At 35.0% G+C, this 18,400-nt stretch overlaps 2 protein-coding genes across 2 annotated transcripts in view; both read left to right on the forward strand.

Annotated features, from left to right (window-relative positions):
- The window catches only part of LOC133519218 (cell adhesion molecule Dscam2), a 245,798-nt gene that overhangs the window by 98,985 nt on the left and 128,413 nt on the right, over nt 1–18,400 (forward strand). The window lies entirely within an intron of this gene.
- Nucleotides 11,897–12,838, forward strand: LOC133519220 (uncharacterized). Its single transcript, XM_061853214.1, has 2 exons — nt 11,897–12,187; nt 12,316–12,838. The coding sequence occupies exons 1-2, from the start codon at nt 12,182–12,184 to the stop codon at nt 12,796–12,798; spliced, it is 489 nt and encodes a 162-aa protein (XP_061709198.1). The 5' UTR covers nt 11,897–12,181; the 3' UTR covers nt 12,799–12,838.

The raw sequence follows: 18,400 nt of genomic DNA on the forward strand, positions 1-18,400 counted from the left end.
GGGAATGTACGTGGCATTGTCGGTATACTTTTTTTTAAATGTACTTTTTGGTCTTCAAGCAATGCAACAAAAATATGACATTTAAAGGAAGTCATAATTAATAAGTCAAAGTAAGAAAAAATAAAATCCTAGGCAGCCATCTAGCTGTAGATACATATCACTAGAACTAAGTACCTACCTATTGCATGGATCCAAAAGTTAAAAATATCGCACTGTGAAAATAAATGTTTTAAGTACGCATTAAAATTATTACCAGTTTATTATTGTCGATACGTAAATAATTTTAGTAATATTTTATCAATCTTCATGGATTATGATACATACTGGCCACTTGGAAATTTCCTTCGAGTGTGTTTTATACTCGTAAGTACTTTAAATAATGACATCAGTCACATGAACGATGGGTGACATTGTTGGTATTGATTCTAATATCAATATGATGTCTCACGTTTATAACATTTATTTAAACAGTGCGACCAATAATAATTTTCCTAATAATTGGACAAATCGTGCGGTTTAACTTAGACGGCAGACTTTTTAATCAGTGGAAAGGAGAGTAAATTGTTTTTTTAGTGCTGCTCAGTGAAAAATGTATTAAGGATGCTGTAATAGAAAATACTGCGAGTACTAATACTGAAGCAGTATCTAGTTGAGTGGTTACGGATTCACGGATTCTACGAAGTGCACGTAGACGAACAAGCTGGTAGAATGAGAAGGGTACCTATTGCAATTCCTGACAGTGATCATACTTTTTTGTTTGTAGGGTAATAAATAAATAATCTTATTAAAATTTGTGTTACTTTATTTAGCTTTAATACAATCAAACAATAATGGTATGGGTAATAAAAACACTTCGAACTGTTTATTTAGTTTCATGTGTAGTTTTCACGATTTAAACTGAATAGGTGTCCAATTTTTACCCGAAGTAGCAAAAACTTAGCTTCGTTGTTCTGCCATCATAAGAAATCAATCGATCATTAAGAAATATGCATTCTTATGAATAAATACGTGTCACTTCAAAATAAAACTAAGACGGTTAAATTTATCAATTCTTGTGCGTTAAGTAATTTTGTATTAATTTTATAATAGAATTTTAAGATTCTACGTATTTATTTTCAATGACACATGTCAATGATAGTGACAGGAACGAGCTTCTGCAATTTACGTCAGACAGATAATGTGATGCGGTCTTGCAACGTCGCTATCCTAAAGGTGCATTATACTGGATTTTTTCTTAAATAAAAAATATTAATTACTCGCAAACTAAGCCGAATCCAGTTTACTTTATATGACATTTTATTTTCTAAAGATGGTCAAGAACATGGTGGTAAAGTTATATGGGTTCCTCGCGAGCACCCTGTATATATATATATATATATATATATATATATATATATATGGTATGATTTTATTTTCTTATTCTGCCTTTTATGGAATTATTATATACAAGTTTAAAAACAAAAATTCAGGACAATCAGTATTAGCAGTGTGGAGCAGGTTAGTCGTACGTAACAAAATTCAAAATTAAAAGACAAAATTGTTACAGAAAGGCGCAGTAGGGTATGTTAAGAGGTCACCCACGAATCTACCTACTTATTATGCATAGCCAGAAATTCGATTCCGCCGACACCAAAGTTTTTCGGTTTATTAACAAATAAGGTTTGAATTTTCACCCATATTTTAAGAAACAAAGATAAAATTAATCACATGAAAATTGGCATCAATATTTACTTTTGTAGTCTGAACATATAATATTAATCAGTAAAATTTCATTATTCATCTGCAGCGATTGCCTTTGTTGGCCTTGTAATATTAAACTCAATCGTAAATATTTTATCATCCGCCGTTGCACGTAATTAATCGCTTAAAACAACTAATTTTAATATTGTATTAATAACTTTCTGAAAACATGCTGCGTTAACTATTTATCTTTGGTAGTTTCTTGTCAATTGGTTCACCTATTAATTTCGTTAAATTGATATACAATCATTATTATGAACGGACGCAAAATCTGTCATTTCAATACTTTTTAAATTTACTCCTGTCAATGCCGAATATTATTGGGTATGGAAGGTAGAGGCAAGGAACAGAAATTCCTTAGGCAGAATTGTTGCAAAAGTGACCAGCTGTCAGCTATAAATAATAGTTCCAAATCTCTCCAGAGTAGCGCTAGAGTAGCTAAGAACCTAGGCGTTATTGACGGAGTGAAGTGCGCTGTCTATGATTCGATTTTTTTCTCAAGTATTCTAGGTATTGTAGCGCCACCTATTTATGGTTTTTTGTCGGACACTTCTCGGTATATGGAGATTCTGTTCCTTGCCTCTACCTTCCATATTATTGGGATAGCCGTTGTCGTAAAATAATAAACAAACGAATTATTGAAATAATTCTCCATACTGCCGTTTTCGTCGTAAATAAACCTCCTCTTTCAAGTCGAAATCGAATCGCTGACATCTCATTCGCGCCATTCGTCACAAATATACACGTGTTAGGTACATTAGACGTAGCGTAGATATCAAAAGAATATTGATAACATATTTTAAGCGTGCGATCGCTTGAGGTAAACAATTTTATACGGGTAATCACGTTGTAGGAACATAGTATTTATATCAGTATTATTTAAATAGGTATTTATTTTGGTTTCTGAATACAAAACTAACCTGAGTCTGACAGAAATATGTAAACATTTTTGGCAATAACCCGCCCTAATATATCCAAGGCTAGGATTATTCGATTGGTCAAAGCTCGGACGGAGCCAGAAATTGATTTAGCGACTGTCAAACGACGAGTTACATGATTTATGTGACCGTCCGACTAGGGTTTGCGTTTACGTATGTTAAATATTTTGTTTTTCTATGTCATAATGTGTCGATAGAGTCAATTGAAAGGATTCAAACAAGCATACTATTGATGACGTTGACAGTACGACTCACAAGAAATAGTCCTTTTTAAAGGTCAACGAGACTTCAGACGAACTTCAAATCACGAGTAATAAAAAAACCGGACAAGTGCGAGTCGGACTCGCCGACCGATGTTTCTGTTGTTTTTAGTATTTGTCGTTATAGCGGCAACAGAAATACATCATATGTGAAAATTTCAACTGTCTAGCTATCACGGTTCATGAGATACAGCCCGGTGACAGACGGACAGACGAACGGACAGCGGAGTCTTAGTAATAGGGTCCCGTGGTGGGGTACGCAACCATTAAAAAACCATTTCCTTGGAAGAGTTGGAACGGCTTGGCGCAGTATTTAGGACAAACTTGGATCTCAGTAATCGTAACATGATTGTGTGTGTGTAATTAGTTGGACATTCACTAGTCTAGCTATGCTAAGCTATGGCCGTAGCAAGAGGTGTCAAATGATTACCATTTACTCTGTGTACCGCGAGATAAAACGCTCGGATCGAGTAGGAAAACATCGGGGTATGTATAAATCAAGCGGTATCGCGGGACAGCCCGGCCCATTAGTCCGGGCGCCAATAATTCAGCCCGGACAACTACATTAGACATTCCATTTAAACGTCCGGCCGGTGCAGTGATTTGGGGTCACCCTAGTGCTTAGGCTAGGTTTGAATAAATTGTGCTGAATTCAAGCTAGATTTGTAAGTGACCAAATTTGGGATGTCCACGGTTTTAATCTAATACCGTGGACTGCCTCTCTCTGACATCGGTATAGTTTACATCAGCCCTAAAGCCGTGGTAAGGGTACATACAATTAATATCTGTTTGATTGAATAGGTAATCAATTCTAACCGAGAAATACCTAACGTATATACTGGATGTAATATTTAAGAGCCGATACAGACGGACTGCAACCCGACTGCAACTTGTATGAAAACTGCTCGCCAACTGCAACGTTCCTATACAAATTGCATTCGGGTTGCAGTCCACCTGTACCTGCCCTATTACTGTACTCAATAATGTTTGCAACTGTTGTTATAAGAGCAACCCGGAAATTGCAAAAAAGGATCAGGTGATCTTACCACGACTGCCTCGTCTGCGACGTCTGCGTACTTACTCGTATTTTCTATACATCTCGCATGTTACATATACACACTCGCATGTTAAATTGAATATTGTAAAATTGCATGGTTTAAAATTTACGTACCTATATATCTTACCTTATATTAAGTATAAGCTTTAAGACTTAAGATTATTATAGTAAACCTTGTCATCAATGGAAGAGCGGAGCCTTCTGGCACAAGTATTTGTTTTACTTAAAAGGAAGCACTTGTTTTGGTTCTAGTTGAAACCTATTGATTGTGTACCAATATATCATTTCACATTTATTCATTTTCATTTTTCATCTCGCTCGTACAAATATGCGAGTACGAGCGAGATGCATAGAAAGTTAGGTTACGCACGCGCTAGCGAATATGTCAGTGTCAAACTGGTGGTAGACGTCCGGGATTTTTATTTTATTTTTAGAATAATGTTATGTAATGTAAAAATCTTTCATGGCAACCAGTATTATCGTGTCACCTAAAAAATTACACCCATTATTTAAGAATTCTAGTTTACTATCCTTTGTTCAATTTATTTGTATAGTTAATCCGAAATAGCGAACCTCAAGATTAGCTAGCACGTCCACATTTACATAGCAAGTGCGAATTTTGAATGTTTCCCACGTCGTGAATAACCTATACCAGCCCAGAACCTAAACAAATCTTAACAACATTAAGAGGGTTGTAATGGCGCTATATTTTATGGCAAGATAACTGGCTTTCAGCAGTAATGAGCTTGCTCCAATGATGGCTGGAAACATGGTTGATGTACATCCGGTATTTACTTAACTATGGTTTCAGGCAATACAGCCAGCCAGAAGTCGCTAAGCAGGCGATATGTTTAAAATTATCTGAGCAGAATTTTATTGTTAAGGTAGTAAATGCACTGAAAGGAATGTTTTCATACCAGTAACTATAGTCATTTGTTTTACAAGGGGGCAAGTTGTTGTTTAAGCGCTCGTGCTAATTAATGTTCACTAAGAATGGCCTAGGCGTTTCATTAGCTGACTAATTTAACCAATTGGCTGCGCCACATGATTATTTGATTAATAAAAGAAATATACGTTTCTACAACATAAACATACGCGACTGTACTCATTATTGTGAGCAACTTTTGTCATTAGAGCAACCCTGAAAATGCAAAAAAATACAGGTGTTCAGTCGCCATCAGATATATCGGAGCGGCCGAAGTGCTCAAAAATATCTGCATATCTAACTAACGCCATGACAATAAAGCCGTGTTCAGATATTTGTGAGCACCTTGGCCGCTTCGATATATCTGATGGCGACTGTTCCATAGTATAGTTTAATGCGACACGATTGTATGGAGGGAGACCAGGATTGGATTTTATTATTTGAGAGTTGTTACTTTAATAAAAGTTGATCAAAGATTTCTGTACGAGAACATTCGCATACTTACTAAAGTGACACCCAATATATATGTTGGTGGACGAATGTAAGAAGTCAAATCGTAAAATTCCTTCATTTCGTGAAACGTGAGTTTTCACGTTTCACGAAATGGAGCCCATGTTGCCCGGGAACCTAGGTTCGTCAGGTTGCTTCAGACGCCCGAAGGGCAAACTGACCTGAAATAGCGCGAAGCGGGGCTCCGTCGACTCAGGGAAGTCAGGGAACGAGACAAAGATGTTTTCACGTTTCACGAAATGAAGGAATTTCACGATTTGGCTTCTTACAATCGTCCACCGACATATATATTGGGTGTAATTTTTTGTAAGCAAGTTGCTTCAGACCTATCTAAGGGTTTACTGTGACTACCGTCAAAACATTAAACAGGAACATAACAATCTGCCTAATCTTAAGATTTGCCGCCAACATATAAACTAGACTAATATATATCTACCTGTCACGATTGAAAAGAATTTAGCTAAACTTCAAATGTGTGTTGTGTGTATGTATATTATGTTCTTTAAAATGATTTTGATCAGTAGTTGTTTACGTAAATATCCATACTGATATGATTTTAAAATATCTTCGTTAGTTAAATAAAGGTTCTACGAGTAAAATTCTTTCATATAATTCCTGTAAAACAGGACAATTTAGCAATATCATAATCTATCAATAATATTTAGGTTTTGACAAGGACTGAGCACAATATACGAGTATCTACGAAGTTTAATGTGAACGCGGTGGAACTGAGAAAACTTTCCCTAGGAACGACAGCATAGTTTACCGAACTTAATAGATCGTATTTCTGTGTTCAGTACTTTTTCTTATAATAAGGCTAAACGTCATTTTATTCTAATAAGTAACCTAGCTAATATAAGTATATTTATTTGGATTTAAATATAAAGCCATTACTTTTTTTAATACAGCTGGTCAAATAGTGCTATTTGACAATAGCTGTTTTAGCGTTTGCAATTTTTTTTATTGCGAATTAGTAGTTTTTACTTTTCTTTTTATTTTTTATTTATTTATATAATACGACATTTCACTAAAACCTTTTTTAATTATTTGGATAAATATAACTATCATTTCCACGACCAGCGCCCGCTAATTACACTCAAAATTTAATTGATCAATACCTGAATACCTCAATGCATTCATCTTAAATTGCATCTGAGTGAGTGGTTTTGAATAAAATGAGTTATTGTGATATTTTTTTTTATGTATGGCTAAACGTAACATATAGTGCTTAATTAACAATATCATTCAAGGGAAAATTTGTAACTACATATAAATATAAATACTCAAGTAACCAATAGGTATTTGTTTATTTTTTATTTTTCGGCAAAAATATTAAAAAACGCGTGAAAGCGTCATTATTTACTTGTCCCACGTCTTTTATTCGCCCACGGCTAGGGTGACCAGATGTCCAGTATTTTACGGGTTGTCCCGTATTTCAGGCACGAATTTTTCATTTTCCCGTAATTTGGCGAAGCTAAGTATATCGTGCTTTGGTACGTAAATCCGAGACCAGAATTTGTTGTAGCCGCTGCGCTCATGAGCTAGGACGCTCATGCAGTACTTATTTTGCCACCAACAGTAAGTAGAATATATATTAATGGCTTCTGGGTTGAACCTTTTTGTGTTAAATCCTCGTTCTTGCATAATTTGACCATTTGCTTTGTTTTCAGTCTGCTCGTAGAACAATGTGGTTGGGAGGGGTTGTCAGGGCTGCGAAATGAGTCCATTCTAGGAATTTCCAGCTGGTAAGAAACTCAGAATGCATAATCTCTCTTGAAAGGTTAGGATGCCACATGTTTCTGATTTCTAATAATAATGTTTCTGTCAGCTGACTGGGCGATACTTTCCGTATGGAAATTTATACGTAAAACACCAAGTTGTGTGCCTGGTGATTAGTTCGCAAATGAGAGTTTCATTTTTCTGCTGGCTGGAGGAGATGTTACCTTTCAACTGAAGCCTTAGCCTTTCTGCGCTGCTCCGCGGTGATGGGTCGGTCATCAGCTGCGGTTATTGGCTCCGGCACAGCGGAGGAGGGCACGACGGGTTTGAGCTGGCGTGACACATGTGGAGAGTTCGGTGAACATTTACTCTCCATGCTTGTAATGTAAATTAAAATTAATTAGTAAATTCAGTACCAATCTTATGTGATGGCAAATTGACAATTTAGGGATTAACATTCTTAGATAGGGCTGCGAGTAAATAATTGTAGAACCACGACCGACGAAGGCACGACCCATGCTCTAACGGCTGACACTCTTAGAATAAGGTGCTAAAGGCTTGATTAATGATTTACCTGCAGTGTTGTTTCCAGTGTTCTTATGGAGTAATAAATTATGTGTCACAAAAACTAACCTTTTATTTCATATACCTACTGTAGAAGCCCTGAATAGCTGATGGAAAGAGTTAGTTAGCACCTGCTTTGAAGTCTTTTTTAGCTTTAAAATTTGGTTAATTTAGTATCATTATTGTCCGTGAGTTTTCTCTGGGAAAGACCAGTGCCGGGTAAGGAAAACTCACGTCACAATATGTTATTTAGTGGATAAATTCACATTATCTTTTACGACAAATTCACATTGTTTTAAGAGTAATTCTTAAAGAAAATCAAACTTTATATAGATTAATGTATAGATAGATAGAATTGTATAACACCAATATTATCTGCGTATTGTGACCGTGCGAAGTGCATGGTGGGGGTAAGTAAAGCGATCTCAGCGCATAAGGTGGTAAAAATTTGAACTAACTGCGGATAGCGTCTTTAACATTTCGTACTAGTTATATGGCTCGAAATGAAACTTTAATTTACGATTACTCCTGAAATATTCATTTAAATTGTATGTTGTAAGGGACCATTGTAATATGAATAAAATGCTTAATCTAACTATGTAACGTTAATTTGATAATTATTAACACTGTATCCGTGTAAATAGCTTTGCAAATGCCACATATTATGTGACCTTTTTCTAGAAGTTAAGAATGGGTATAGTAAATTATCCTTAAAAGATAGACATTCAACATCGTGGACTTTTTTGTAGATACATGAAAGAGGGACAACCCCACTATAAGTACAGTCAGCGTCAAATATTTTGTAGCAGTCAAAGTGGCCAAATAGTTCGGTACACCATACTAAATATATGGTGTACCGAACTATTTGGCTACTTTGGTTGCTACAAAGTATTTGACGCTGACTGTACATTGTGTTGTTATAGGTCAAACGGATTAGGCAGCGTCTTCGATTAAAGCTCCTAGCCAGTGTGATTTTTTCCGACAACATCGTTACATTTCAACCAATTTTCACAAAACCATAACAAGTTATATACCTAAACCTTCCTCAAGAATCACTCTATTTATGCATGGAAGTCGTATAAAAATCCGTTCAGTAGTTATTAGTTTTGGAGTAGTTTTATAACATGTAGTGAATTGATGTTTTCCCCTAGATTTGCGGCTACTAGGTTGCGTGACTGTCGTGCACATAGCGAATACGAGATCGAATACCGTAGTGACAACATTTGAATGGCAACTTTCAAAATCGTTGACACGGCTAGACGGCTGTCTCGCATATACGCTGTATGAACGATTTTGAAAGTTCCCATACAAATTTGCCTGTCAATACGGTATTCGATAAAATCCCGTATACGGTATACGGGAAAAAAATACGACGTGTGAGCCTAGCCTTACGCTTTATTCAAATGAAACCTGATGCCAACAGTTCATAACCACTGACCGCGCAGCATTTGCAATTCTTTTTCAAAGCCTTAATTCCCTTAATGTAGGGAATACTCGGGTCTTATTACGCAAGCTATAAGACCTAGTTTAATAAATCATTCTCTATCAAAGAGTCGTGGCCGTTATAATTTATGGCAAAGACATTAGGCATTCCCCTGACTCAGCTCTGCGATGAATTATTTCCCTCTAGATCCGTTCTGGACATAATATGATTTTTTTTTACACTGAAATGAGAATGTTTGGGTCACAATTTTAAAACTTCCTGGCGCTACGAACAAAATGCAAATGCACGGTGGGCGACCCATTTTAAAGTTAATTTATTTTTTGTCAACTGCTCGCATTTGTTTGCTGTTTTAGGTTGAAGTTTAAAACCCCTGGGGCTTTATTTTTCCTATGTTTTCCCAGTTTAAAACAGAACAGATAATTAGTTTGTTTTATTCAACACCTTGCTTGATACTAATGTTTGAACAAAATACTTTTTGTAGACAATCACAATCTAAGCAACAAATATTACTTAATAATAAAAAAAAATAAAAATAAAAATCATTTATTTCTGACCACAAAAATCCATAACTTAAATACACGAGTAATTAATTATGCTCGTAACGTAGCCAATAGTAGGTACTTACCCTATGAACTGAAATTTGATGTTTTAAACTGTCTATCTAGAAGTATAAACCGGTCAGACTTTATTATAATCTTAAGTTAGGCAAACCACGCACATAAATATATAATTTAGAATTGTGTTTGCACTCCAACTGTAAACATAAATGACGATGACTAGTACATCAAACTTGACAAAGATATAAACTGCTGATTGACATTAATTATATATTATGCCGTCTAACCACTTAATCACAGTAGCAAAATACTGCTTTTTTGTCCCTGGAATTAGTCTGGAGTCTAGATTCTGGTTGTGACACAACAAAATTGGGCCAAATCTCCCCGTACGTAGTAATTGGCCTGTAACAAAATTGTGCACATCTCTTTCGTCAATTTCCCTAACTAACTGGGAACAAGAAAGACAAATAAGAACCTGAATCTGTTATGGCCAGATTTCGTTGCGAGTTTACCTTGTATAGGTACTGTTTAAATCTCACAACAACACTTTAGTCACGTTTGTAATTTGCGCACTCCCTTGCAAGTGACACGTGCTGTCAAGGGAATATAATAGGACTGGGTCCTTTAGTCCACATATTCTGTACATGTGTAGAGGAGAATCGTTTCCTTTGTGTTTATAAATGTAGTAAAATATGCATGTAAATGTTATCAATTGTTAAGGAAATCTGTCGCTAGGTTAACAAATAACACAATGTAATATAGAGCACTTAGGTTTATTCACTAATAAGCCGATTACACTTCACATCAATTATGACATTTAAACACACGGTCATGACTTAAACGCGGCGGTCTAGCAACTAACTCCGCAACTAGCCTAGAGAAAGATGGCGTCGCACGGGCGACGCCAGCTCTCTCCTGATTGGCTCATTTTCGAAAAGTGTCCTTGAGGTGCGTCCTTTCTTCGGCAGGGTCGCCGGCGCGCGCGCTTGAATGCGAGGAATGAAAACGTTGTTATAGTCGGCCCTTCCTGATGACTGGGCGTCCCGAACAGTTGATTCTTTTGCAATGGTCCGCCTGCAGTGCAGATACCAGTAACAACTAGCCTCTTAAGGATAGTCTAATATTACATGCAATGGTCCGCCTCTTAAGGCCTACACTGCGGTCCCCTCTTGACACTGTTATAGTTTGCTCACTAAGAGGAGAAAGCAAAAAAACAAAAGGGAAGAACCGGTAGTTGTCAAATACAATGTTTATTCAAATAAGTCGCATTGACTTTAAGTTACCTCTAATAGTAAGTAGCAATATAGGATTTTAAATGACATAACATATCAGTCAATAGTACAATCTCTTAACATGGCACTTGTTAATATCACAACCCAGTTCTTAATCTGGGACTTTAGTACATGGCGTCCTAGTTTCTTAATGTAGGAGCTCAAGTTTGACTAATAAATGAGATCATATTCATCATAATTACCTACCATAAAACCTAGGTAATAACTTTAACGAATAACTAGATAGGTTTTTAATCCAGGAACATAACTGGGAACCGAGATCATGTGTGGGATGGGATGTGTGCGTTCTGGCTCAGCTTTGGAGGGTCAAACAGTCCTGGTTTTGGTTGATGACCTTTTTTTTAGCAGCCACACTGAGAACCTCAGGTGTTACTTGGTGTCAACAAGTGGGCGGGGTGTTGGTTCAAGATGTCGCTCTCCTATTGGTCGTTGCGGTAATTAGTGGTTCTAATTAGCTAATGACATTCCATTAATTAGGCCACACCTCCTAGTTGAAGTTATCAAGTGGGCGGGGTCTTGGTTCTGGATGGCGCTCTCCTATTGGTCGTTGCTGTCATTTATGATGCTCATTCCTTATTACATCGTAATTACATAATTCTCGATGGGACTCTGCTATTGGGTAGGTAATTAATGATTCCCTAACTGCATCCATTAATTAGGCGACATTGCTCATTTACGAGTAAACTGTTATGAGCCTTTCATATATTCTTAGACCAACCAACAGACGTTTCTCAGGGGTCACGGTTCTAACCTAACCTAACCTATCAACAGCGGGTCACGGTTTAAACCTAACCAACCTGTCTCTAATGCCATCGAAGTTCAAATCAAACCTAACCTAATTTTATTATTTTTAGAATACTTCAAATATCTAGTTTTATAAGTATTCTCGTTCATTACAAAGTTGAATGTTGAAATCTCTATTTCACACAATGGAATTTTAATGTGACTTTAATGTATGTATAATCTACTTAGTAATTGAGCTTATCATAATTGTTAGCCAAATTCCAATAACACGTATTTAGAAGCAAAACAAGTTATCAATTATCAAACAAGACTTTGTATTGAAACAAGATTTTTAATGATCAAGAGTTGTATATATAAAGACCTACGACGATTTCTTTTTTATACTACTATCGATTGACCCACGCTGTACTCCTACACCAGAAGGCATCAATATGTCGGTAAGTCTTCAATTATTAACTACAAATATTGTACATGTTTTTCTAATGTTAAGATTTTAAGAACTGTGGTAATCACGAAATTATGTAAATTTACAATTGTGTAACACATGTTTTGTTTTTAAATACAGAACTCCCCATCAAATGTCTTCGACGGCCAAGACTATACATTTAAGCAGTACTATTATCCAGTGTCAGATGCAGAGGACAGCCTAACTTGTGTACCAGACGAGCCGGTGAAGCGAAAATTAAACACACACTCAAATATCGATGCATTCTTTGACCAGCCAAAGATAAAGAGGAAGAAAAACGTGTCTTCCACTGTAGGAAAAGGCTGTAAAGGGGGTGGTATATCATATATATCTACAAACAAAGACGATGGTACGAATTCGACACATCTAATCAAAATAGAAATATTTGATATGAAAAAACTATCCAAAGTTTCTGATACAACTAAACACTGGATGTTTGCGGATGTGCGTGCAAAATATTTCGTGATGGAAAATGAAACAAATAAGCACTTACAGCAAGCTAAAGATCTCATTTACGGAATCACGAAGGAGATTTCCGAATCCGACGAGTGTAAAAAGTACCATTTTAATTCAAAAGTCTAATCACTGTTGTCTAATTGTGAATAAAAATATATAGTTTATACATGTTGATGTTTTATTTCTTTATTATATTGTGTGTAGTTATAAATAAAACCAAATCACATTTTTTTATCATATTATATTTATTCAAATAATATTCTAAACATATGACATATAGTAACATCATTACTTATTCTGTTTACAGCGGAAAAAACATTAATAAAATCATGCATTTTAACATTTTTTGTTTTTAAAATCACAAACCGATGTTAAATAACTTTGCAGTTCTTGGTGATTATAGAACCACTTCTTAGCATTTCTTTTCAAGAACATTTTATGATAACCTTCTGGTTTTCGACCGAATGAATCAAAATATTCACCAACACCATTGACATCAATGTAAATGGCTATCCAATGTGAGCCAGGTTTAAAATCTGGATCTAAGTTGCTTATTATGAAAACAGGTAGTTGAACAAACATTGGCATTCTGTTGGCTGCAAATACATTCGATTCCAAGGCTATATTCATTTTATTCATATAGTGTTGAATCTCATGTGTATCCATCTTGAGCTATGTTACATATATGATAAAATAAGTTATTGTCTGATTTATTTATTCAGTAATTAACTATTATAATCGACATTTACATCTCGGTTTTTATTTATTTCTATAACATTATCAAACTCAGCATAAATTATACAATTAATTGTTGTTGTTAATGCTGTATCAAAACGAACTTCTAGTCTCACACTACCATGTCTGACTAAATTCCAATGTGAGCTTGAGCTGGCTGAAAGATCTGGAGTTAAGTCAAAAGCTAGTAAACAGTAGCCTCCTTCATAGTCCTGTCTACCTATCGAGTTACCTTCATTGAAAAAGTGAATACCCGTTCCAGAAAACAAAGTATGATAAGTTGATGCAAATAAACCTTCTCTGAATGAGGGCTGCAATGTCTTTGATGGTACCTGCTGACCATCAACATATAAACTAAATAGGTTTATTCCATTATTATCGAAATTAAATGGATTTTGTGTGAAACTACCATTAAATGCTGAATTTTTTACAAACCCTATAATACATCTTTTAGGTACTTGTCCTAGAAATATGTTATCTAACGTTTTACCTTGAATTCCAGTTGGAATTGTTAAAACTTTAACTTCTGCTCTAGTGATAGGATATTTAGCAGTAGTCGAGGCTAAAACTTTTTGATGTGCTAGTAAAACAGATGGATTGATACGAGCCTTTCGAATAATAAGGCTTGCGTCTAAAATTGACACTTTAAATTTTTCATCCTCACTGTTACACATGAGATTAAACACTTCCTTACTTCGTACTAACTTTATACGCGTTTCTACGCCATTAATTAAAAATTTGTCTTGATTAAATATATCACCATGTAAATGGCCAATCATGTCAATCGCTTCATTCACTTTAACTAACTCTTGTCTTTTAGAAAAACCCTTATTTGTACTGTCTGTAGCATCCATTTTATGAGGAGTGTCTTGATACCACAGTCCACATGTGAGATGAGAGGTTTTAGCTGCAGGTCCATAGTTAAGTAATGTTTCTATATATGCACGATATGCATAAGTGTTATTTGGTGGAGACACAAGTTTTTGATTTAAATACACATCTAACTGACTGAAGAGCGAGTGTAACCAATTATTAATAGGTGCAATTTGAGTTGTAGCTTTAATGGAATTCGATTCAGAGCATACTATTTTAGCTTTTATATAGAGCATAGTATGAGATAAGTCGATATAGTCATCTCCCGTACCAGGTACTTGGAATTCAATTGGTCCATCATCACTCAATGATGAAATCGGTTTGTAATGAATCCATTGACCACTTTCAATGCTTGTTTGTGTTGATGGTAGAGCAAACAAGTCCAACTCGGACTTAGCACATTCACATGAATGATTATGTATGAAGGCCATTTTTTTTTTTTTTTTTTTAAGATGAAAAAATATCTTCAAATTTAGGTTTAGTTGATTTATGAGATCGTCTTCCTTGTAGTGCTTTACGTGCAATGACCGAATGTCTTGCTTTCCTTATTCTTTTATACCCTGAACCACTCATTAGAGAATCAATCTTATCATCGGCCTTTCTTTTTAAATTAGAACTGGCATCTTTAAAACGTGATTTTAATGAGTCCTCCAAAGGATGAGAGTTCATCATATCAGAGAGTAATCCAACACCGGCATTTAATGCTTCTTTACCTACAGTTCGAAATCCACTTGACAATAGAGGCAAAACGGATCTAAATAATCCCCCCAAAAAACTTCCAATTCCATGTCCACGCTGATGAGAGACACCTTTATATATTATTCCAACGCCAGACCCTGCCTGATGTGAGTAATAATGTTGATATGGACAAATGTTATTTACGTTTTTTTGATTCATTTTATACGCTTAAAGTGTAGTTTCACACAGGATGTACCAAACTGGAATGGTACTCGATTGCCAATGCTTGTTCTTATATCTATTTCTATAGTATCAAACTCTCTGCGCATAACGGATAAGTAGTGAGCTGGTGAAAATGCATGCATTTTGTAAGCTCCATAAGTGTACTTAGTTGGATCAAGTGGTATAATGCGTATTAAAGATGACATAACATCCCCTACTATCTGTGGTTGAATAATATCCGAATAAATGAAAATCTGTGATGGTAATCCTAAATATAAATTGATAGGATATTTACCAATTGGCTTTGATACTATATTTGTTCCTGGTTCAAACCCTAATTGAAGACTTAATTGCGGTGAGACAATTAAAGATAATAAATCTGTATTAGTACGAGTGGCTGTTACAAGTTTCGATATATCATCATATCTTATTTTTATTTGATTTTTCAGCAAGGGATTCTCATTAAAAGCTATTAAAAAGTTGTTAACATTATCATATGTTGTTGCTGGTATGTGAGATTTATATTCTACAATTATATCACTTCCTGCGTTAGGGCTTTGATTTGCATCATTACTATCTTGCAAGCGCGCTTTCTTTTTTATGTAAAGAATATTTTCATGTTCTTGAACGTTAAACATTGTACATGGATAATGAAACTCTACTAATCCAACAGTCCATTCACCCTCCAACTTGATAGTTTTTGGTAACTTAGTTAAAAAGTTTGCAGTCGTATTTTCTGGATAGTATGAAATTGAACTATTGCTCAACAGTGTTAAATAAAAACTGTCATCAGTCATATTCTTTCAATATCTGATGCGGGGATCCAACTATTAAATTTGTTGGGATAACCTTTCCACTTGACTAACACTTCCTTTCTGCCACCAATGCGACGGGATTGTATTATTTTATCTATTTTATGCATGGTGGTGGGATCATAAAATACTTTTTGCAGCTCCTTTGAATAGAATGTACCAGTAATTGGTTCATTCTCTAAGTCTTTTAAAGTATAAACAATCCAGGGAGATCTCCTTATAAAAGTATCAATCACAAATATTTCGTCACTCCAGTTAGTTTCATAGCCTTTTTGAAAGATATGTTTATGCTTAGTTATCCTAACATGATCCCCAACTTGAAGCAAAGGATGTTCAGTAACATGTATTTTATTTTCTTTTTTGCCATATAAATTCCGCCAAACTGTCATAATATTATCATGATTGACTTCATTTGGACACATTTTAATGCTTGAATGAAAACTATGATTGTACGAATGTAACAAATCTTGTAAGATGTCAATATATCTGTTGGTATTTTTAAAGGTAAAATAACGCCACATTTTCATCTTTAAAGTTCTTTGAAACCTCTCTACAATGCTAGCCTTAATATCAGGATTATTTGTTGTATAATAATTAATACTTTTTGTCTTAAAATATTCCTTAGTAACTTTTGAAACAAACTCAGTACCTTTGTCTGACTGAATATGTCTTGGGGTAACTTTAGCTTCTGCGAATATGTTATCGAAACAGGTTTTTACTGTTTCAGGTTTTTTATCCTTCATCGCTCTTGCAAAGGCATATTTACTAAATACATCAATAACACACAGAATATACTTGTACCCGTCATTATATTTACTATAACTACGCATATCACTTAAGTCAGCTTGCCAAAGTTCATTAAAATTAGACAGAATATATTTATTTCTTTGAAACCGTTTCTGTAGAGGCTTGTTAAGTGTGTAAGTTTCTTGAGACTGCAACCAATTTTTTACTTCATTTCGCTTCATCTTTCCACGCATGGCTTCTGCTAATTTGTTGACACTACTAAAACCGGCAGGATGAGAAACATCGTAGTATATTCTAGCTATGTCTTGTATGGGTTCCATCTTTCCCAGTTCAATTGTTTTTTGGATATATCTTTAGATCTAATTGATTTTGGCGTTGAAGCATTGAATTCTTCCTTCTTATGATTTTCTGCTGATTTATGCACGGATAGCTGATTTATATAATCTAAAGAGCTTGGATTACCAACATAGGTTAAGGGAATATTTAATTCTCTTAAAGTAGAAGCAAATCTTTCCCACCCCAATGGTTTGATGCGCTTGAGTGGTCTTACCGTATCACTTATAAGATCAAAAATGTTACTGCCTGATATAACTTCATTATCTATAACCACTTCTCCCCCCTCTTTCCACCAAATTTTAGGCTTACTTTTTATAATAAAATCAATCAAGGCTTCACCTCTTTTTTTATAAGTCTTAGGAATTAATTTAAGCATGTAAGATGGTGAGTACTGCGTAGTGAATGTACTTAACCTCCGAGGAGTTTCACCTACATCTGGTAGAGGGGGATTTAAAACTATCGTAGGATCTTCATGTTTTTCTTCTTTATATGGTACAACGGGCTCATTCAACTTTAATGACTCATCTTCAGTATCAGCTAATATAGATAATTTGAGTGGTCTCCTATTTTCCTCGATAGCATGTAGATATCTTTGTAAAGCTTGAGAATATAGTGCCCATTTTTCGCGATCATTCAAATTACTATTTATAATGTTTTGCATTTCACCATCTAATCTTGATGCAGCATTTTCCGAGATATAGCCATTGTTTGATTTAAGTCGATCAATTAACTCTGGTTCAACTAGTATCATTTTTTTTGTGTGCTGCATATTTATTTAATTAGCGAGCTTAACAGACCATTAATAACCGCTCCTAAAATTATGGGAAGGAATGCCCCACCTTTTTGTACAATTATATTTTTACGTATTTTATTTTTACCCTTTGATATTAGTTTTCGTAAAAGGTTTTTGTATTTACTCAAGTGGGTCCTCTCGTTTTCAGGAAGGGATATTTTACCTTTTAAAATGTTATAAATACATTCACAAATAACATTTATTTCTTCATCACTACAGGCTTTTAATATAACTTTTCGATATTTTGGCTTTAAAGTGTGTAGTGCTTTGAGTAAATTTTGATGTGTTATAACTCTCCTATGCATAGTTATAGAATGACTAAAACCATTGATGTAAGTCCTATTTAAAGCCCTTTTTTGGAACATAGACTGTACAGTATGATGTAATAGGTAATATATTTGTTTTAAATCGATATTTATCATCTGTTGTTTGCTTAAGATCAATCATTAAGTAACCATGAGCATCTTTAGTTGCATCTTTATAAGCTTCTTCAACAAAAAGCGAGTTTTCTGGATAAACTTGTCTCGCTAAA

This window comes from Cydia pomonella, chromosome 6, assembly GCF_033807575.1.
Source record: "Cydia pomonella isolate Wapato2018A chromosome 6, ilCydPomo1, whole genome shotgun sequence".
NCBI classification, from domain to species: Eukaryota; Metazoa; Arthropoda; class Insecta; order Lepidoptera; family Tortricidae; genus Cydia; species Cydia pomonella.